Here is a 6,042-nt window from a genome sequence, read left to right on the forward strand (position 1 = left end):
TCCACTTGGAATCTTATACTGGGACCCAAGAATAGATCTTTCTGTCCTCCTCTGAGAAGAGTGTGGGGCAGAACCACTTCTTGCCTCCCTCCCTTTTCCTGCATGGGTTTATAAGTGAGCCCAGCATCCTGGGAAGAGGGTAGGGAATAGAGAATCAGGAAACAGGAATGAAAACAACATGTGTGTACAGGCAGGCCCTGGGTTACAAATGAGACAGGCTCTGTAGGTTTGTTCTTAAGTTGAATCTGAGTGTCAGAATAGGTACATCACCTATCACCTGTAAGAGCCTCTGCTTGTAGGTGTGAGTCATATGTCAGTCATATGTTTGTAACTCGGGGACTTCATGTGAGAGCCTCTGTCCCTAAGTGTGACTTGTATGTAAGTCAGATGTTTGTAACTCAGGGACTGCCTGCATAAAATTCTGAAATCTCAAATCTAAACAGTTAACACTGGTTACACTGGGCCTGGGATCAAAGTGGAAAGGCTAAAACTTAGCAAGTCTGAATGTCAGTAATCTGAGACAACCATGTCTAGAAAGCAGGCCATGCCTCGATAAAGCAGCCACAGCAACACTTCATGGTCAAAATTTCATTTCTCAATGAAATTCGCCACTTTAAGAAGCTATTCTGAACTAAAACAGTGTGGAAAGGGAAGCCAGAACTAGGAAAAAAGTATGTGAACACTTACTGGGGAAGCAAGCAGCAGAGAGCAGGAACAAGGACGGAGACAAGACACAAATAAAATACTCTGATGTTATAAACTTCCCACTCAACTTATCTTCCATCTCCCAAGGGAATGTCAAAATAACCATGAAAGCGACAGAAAGGAGAGAAAAGACAAGAGAAGGAGTGTCTGGTCCCTGGTAGGTACTCACAGGGGAACAACTACGGAATCAACAGATGAATGAGTGAGAAATAATAAGGAATGACAGGACAATTTCATAGATCCAATCCCTCTTTACGGGAACACAGATGCATTCTAAGTTCCTGAGAGCCAAACTTGAACTTCTGAACTTCTCCTTCTCTCATAAAATAAGCCTCAAACTGACTGTGGTGTGGCCTCCACATTTTTGATTTCTCTGCCTCACTACTAGGAGAACAAAAACACATGAGAGATACAGAAAAATTATTCCTGCTTAGTTGATTTTGCTATCCAATGGAAAAGTTTCAAAGTTCAAGCTAATTTCAACCTTCCTAAACGCTCATCTCCTGATATTCTTTATTTTCTAAGACACGATTTGGGTCTCAGCTCCTTTCCTTCAAAGGAACTCAAATTCCAGGCTAGAGACCAAACCATCCTCACAATACCTAGCAGCAGTAGGTTAAGCCAATCTGGAGAATAAGCTGAACCACATGGTGAATCGGGATATCTGTGGAGTATGTCTCAGCCCCACACACCGGAATCCTTACTCATGTTGGACAGCATGCAAAATCACATCTTCCACATACAGAGTGATTTAATAAGAGTCACTCCAAAGGGAAAACTCCTTATACATCTTACTTTCATTGACCCAACCCCCGTACAACAGAGAGGCGTCATAGCACAGTGTGTGCAATAAGGCACCCAAGATGCAGGTCCCAACTTCACCATCGTGAACACTGCGGCCTTGGATAAGTTCATATGGGCATCCCATATAATAGGGAATTAATAGCACTGACATCGTAGACATAGACAGTATAAATTATAAGAAAGAAAAAAGAAACAAGAAAGCATGACACACAGCACATGCTCTACAAGAGTCAGCTGTCGTGAGAATGAGTTTGACTTTTCCTGGTAACTCACTGACAAAATCCAACTTTTATTTTTCTTACTGGGTACTACCCTTAAAATTTCATCCATCTAAAGAAAGGTAACAAAGAGTGGGTGATTCGGTGATTTAAAAAAGGCCAGCAACTCTGGAGGTTCTTCTAGCAGGAACAGCACTGGTGATAGGCACAGACTCTTATGATCACTGTTCAAAGTCAGCACTGGTCCACCCACCAGATTCATCAGAAGCTCACTCAATTCTGCAGAGTGCTCACTCACCTGCCAATGGTATTATGTTTAGGATTGCTATGTTCACTAGAAAGAGTTTTATCTCTTCAAATCAGCTCCAGAATTATTTTTAAGTAATTTGTAGAGGGAAAAAACAATGATGTCATGAAGAATGTAGGTTTTGGCTTGGCGCCTGTGGCTCAAGTGGCTAAGGCACCAGCCACATACACCTAAGGTGGTGGGTTCGAATCCAGCCCGGGCCTGCCAAACAACAATGATGGTTGCAACCAAAAAATAGCCACGCATTGTGGCAGGCACCTGTGGTCCCAGCTACTTGGGAGGCAGAGGCAGGAGACTCGCTTGAGCCCAGGAGTTGGAGGTTGCTATGAGCTGGGATGCCACAGCACTCTACCCAGGGTGACAGCTTGAGGCTCTGTATCAAAAAAAAAAAAAAAAGAATGTAGGTTTTGGAATCAGAAGGTCCAGGTTTATGGCTCTGCTTCCCCACTTACCAGCACTGTGACTTCAGGCTAATTGCTAACCCTCAGCTCTGAAATAGAAATGGTGACAACTGTCCTAAGAATGGTGGCAGGAGCTATGAGACCTCTGGATAAAATAAATGAAAAGGTCTCATCCAAACCTTTAAAAAAAACCCGGGAAACTAGCCAGGCACAGCAGCTCACGCCTGTCATCCCAGCACTCAGGAGGCCTAGGCAGTGGATCCCTTGAGCTCAGGAGTTGGACAGCAGCCTGAGCAAGAGCAGAAATAGAAAAAATCAGGTGAGTGCTCGGGAGGCAGAGGCAGGGGGATCACTTCACCCCAGGAATTGGAGGTTGCTATGACCTAGGCGCACTTTAGCCGGGGCAACAGAGTAAGATTCTTTCTCAGAACAAAAACGAAGAAACTGGGAAACCTAAAGCCACAGACAATTTTGGCTACTATTATTATCAGCTGCTGTTACCTTTACAAATGCCCATAGTGCAGAGTGAGAAAAGAAAAAAGAAATTAACCAGTCTATACAAACATCCCTTTTGCCCCTAGCTATACCCTCAGAGTTAGTCCTGCCACTACAGTATAAGCAACATGACTGCTTGTAACTGGCTTCACCTGTGTGCAAACTGACTGCCAGTGACACGCCAGGAAGGCAGAGGAGGGCCACAGAAACAGAAAGGCAGATCTCCAGTAGGCTAGGAGTCTCTGAACTCCCTGGTTGGTACAGTCTCGGAATGCTTTTCCTGAAAACATGAAAAATGCCACACAACTTCAGACCCCAGTCCTAGCCCACGTTCTGCTTCTGATTCTGATGTCAAAACACGCTGGCAGGATGTTCTGGTAACTATTCTCAATGTTGAAGTTTCCTACCTCAAGTTAATCTTCCTCTAGAAGTCCACCAAATAACCAAGAAACGTTTCCAGAACCCGCTCACATTTTCAGCAGCAAGATAAGACACCCAGCTGCTACCTGCCCAGTCGTGCACTTGCTCTGGTTTGGACAACTATGGGTAGATGCCGAGAAGGAAGGCGGTCGGACTCAATCAGAGGCCCCGGCGGAGAAGGTCCATTCATTCAATGTATGATTTGTTTTCTCTCTCTTTTTTAAAACTTTTACCTTTTCTTTGGCCCTGAGTTGGTCAAACATCTCCTGAATCTCATGTTTCCAGTCATCCTGCAGGCAGTGGAAGGAGTCCTTGGGCATTTCAAAGAAACCAGACTCCTCTATGGTAGTTAGCTGGTCCAGGATATTGGTGAAAGACGGTCGTGCGTGGGGGTCGGGATTCCAGCAGTCTGCACGGGAGGCGTGAAGAAACAGAAAGCGGGAACAGACAGAGGTCAACACGAGACTTGGGATATGACTTGACCTCACGTACCAGAAAACTCCCTCTCATTTCTCCTTCCAGAAGCAGAGACTGGAACTTAATAACCCCAAGTGGGGCCAAGGAAATTAAACGAGCTGCCTAATATCACAGCTGTAAAGAGTGAAATTGGAGATACAATGCAGCAGTTCTATACTTGTTCCATTCTGTTAATTAAGTATTTAACTTAAAAAAATTTTTTTTTTTAAAGAAAAGTCCTTGTATAAAGTACCAGTGTCACAATTCACTGTATTATCCTACTCCATGGTTCAAGTCCTGACCATGAGTAACTACACCCTAGACCTCGCTTTCCCCCACCCAATGGAATATGAGGAGGCGAGGATAAAAAGCATCACATGGGAGTCAGGCAAAGCGAACTCTACCTAACCCCAGCCGGCCCCTCCCCAATGGATGGCCACTGTCCACTCAACCTCCCTCTGCTCTGGACTTCTCACTTAGAAAATTAGAGGGTTTGGCTAGATGACTTCGATGACTTCCTTTCTTATTACATGGTCTTCATTTCTGTACGTAAGACACTCAGCAGTCCTAAAATAAAAGCTGCTATACCTTCTTATTTTGTATTAAGCGACAATATGCCCAAACACTGGATAACAGCCTGTAGTTACTAAGTTAACTTCCACATTCCCCAGAGATGAAGAGCAGGGACTGGCTGCAGTGGGATACCAACGTCACCTTGATGCAGCTCTTACACTTGCCCTCAGGATTCCTCCTTAGACGACTAATACTTTATCTCCTCTTTCAGTAACTGATCTTGTCAAATGGGCCAAAAATCTATCAAGTACTTCTATGTACATAAACTGTCTCCAGTTTTGTTCGGGCGAGGGGTTACTTACCTTCCATGAGTTTGGCAAAAGGTTCTGGGCATGTGGAAGGAATAGGAAGGGCGAGTTTGTTCATGGCCACTCCGTAAGCCACTGCTAAGCCATCAATGCCACGGAACGGCACCTCGCCAGTCAGAAGCTCCCAAAGCAGCACCCCATAGCTAAGGAGAGGAAGAGACAGAAGCCATATAATAAGCCACAGGTATAACTTCACTGAAATAGCTCCTGAGGCTTTTCTGAGCATCCTATATTCTCCCCACAGAGAAACAAATGAAATAGAAATACTAACGCAATATGAAGGGAAGCCATGAAGCCTACTTGTTAAAAGCAAAAACTCCGGAGTCAAGCACACTTGGTTTCAAAGTCTTGTTCTAGAATTTCCCAGCTATGTGACCTTGTGCAAGTTAACTTTATCTCTCAGAGCCTCTAATTCCTCACCTGTAATGTACAGATAACATGACCAGTCTCATCAGGCCATCATGCAATTAAATGAGCTACCACTGAGTTTAAATAAGCGCTTGATGGCCACAGCCAGTTTGTCACTGTTAATGAAATAAACTGGGAGAAGAGGTAGCCCGGTACAAATTTTTCTCTTTTCCATTTTAAGAAAACTTCAGCTTTTGCCACAGATCCTTTTTTTAGATTTACAAAAGCAGAGCGCTGACCACTCAAAACAGATTTTGCCTCTGTAGAAGATTTCTCTAATTGCCCACTAGGTTGAATGGATTCCTGCCCCCGGATCAGCGTGAGTGGGTCCTTAGCAGAGACCTTTGTCTATTTCAAAAAGAAAAGTTTCACAAGGATAGAAGGCATCGGTAGGACAGAGCCGTGTGTCACTGTGAGAACTTCAATGTGCCCTCCCTACCTTTCAAGTGCACAGGAAGAATTTTTTCCCCCACGTCCTCTGAGTCAGAGAATGCAAAGTACAAAGTATAGTGGAAGAATTATTCTATGAATTCACAATTAGAACCAGGCAAAATTATACAGCATTCAATCCTCCCAGGAATAAGTTAGGACAAGAAACTATAAGGCTGTGAACAATTAGGAAGAATAGTTCTCCTTCTGTTTTCAACATCGACTTCAAACTTCTCATAATACTTATCAATGGTTTGCACCTGGCAGCAAAGGTCATATTAATTTTAAAAATAATAATAAACCCAGTATCTATTTATCATAATAGATACAGGTACTTTATAAACACCACTTTGAATCCCTATAACAAGCCTGAGAGGTGGCTCGGCGCCTGTGGCTCAAGCGGCTAAGGTGCCAGCCACATACACCTAAGGTGCGGGTTCGAATCCTCAGCCTGGGCCCGCCAAACAACAATGATGGCTGCAACCAAAAAATGGCCGGGCGTTGTGGCGGGTGCCTGT

At 44.1% G+C, this 6,042-nt stretch overlaps 1 protein-coding gene across 1 annotated transcript in view; it reads right to left on the reverse strand.

Annotated features, from left to right (window-relative positions):
* MAP3K9 (mitogen-activated protein kinase kinase kinase 9) overlaps positions 1-6,042 on the reverse strand; it is a 76,857-nt gene that overhangs the window by 13,121 nt on the left and 57,694 nt on the right. Inside the window, exons 4-6 of the mRNA XM_023507658.1 lie at positions 4,682-4,830; positions 3,584-3,759; positions 3,437-3,470 (exon numbers count right to left, since the gene is read on the reverse strand). Of these exons, the coding sequence (XP_023363426.1) occupies positions 3,437-3,470; positions 3,584-3,759; positions 4,682-4,830 (359 nt within the window). The remainder of the gene's footprint in view (positions 1-3,436; positions 3,471-3,583; positions 3,760-4,681; positions 4,831-6,042) is intronic.

The sequence above is a fragment of the Otolemur garnettii genome, unplaced genomic scaffold (assembly GCF_000181295.1).
Source record: "Otolemur garnettii isolate 467f Iridium unplaced genomic scaffold, OtoGar3 scaffold00196, whole genome shotgun sequence".
Lineage (NCBI taxonomy): Eukaryota > Metazoa > Chordata > Mammalia > Primates > Galagidae > Otolemur > Otolemur garnettii.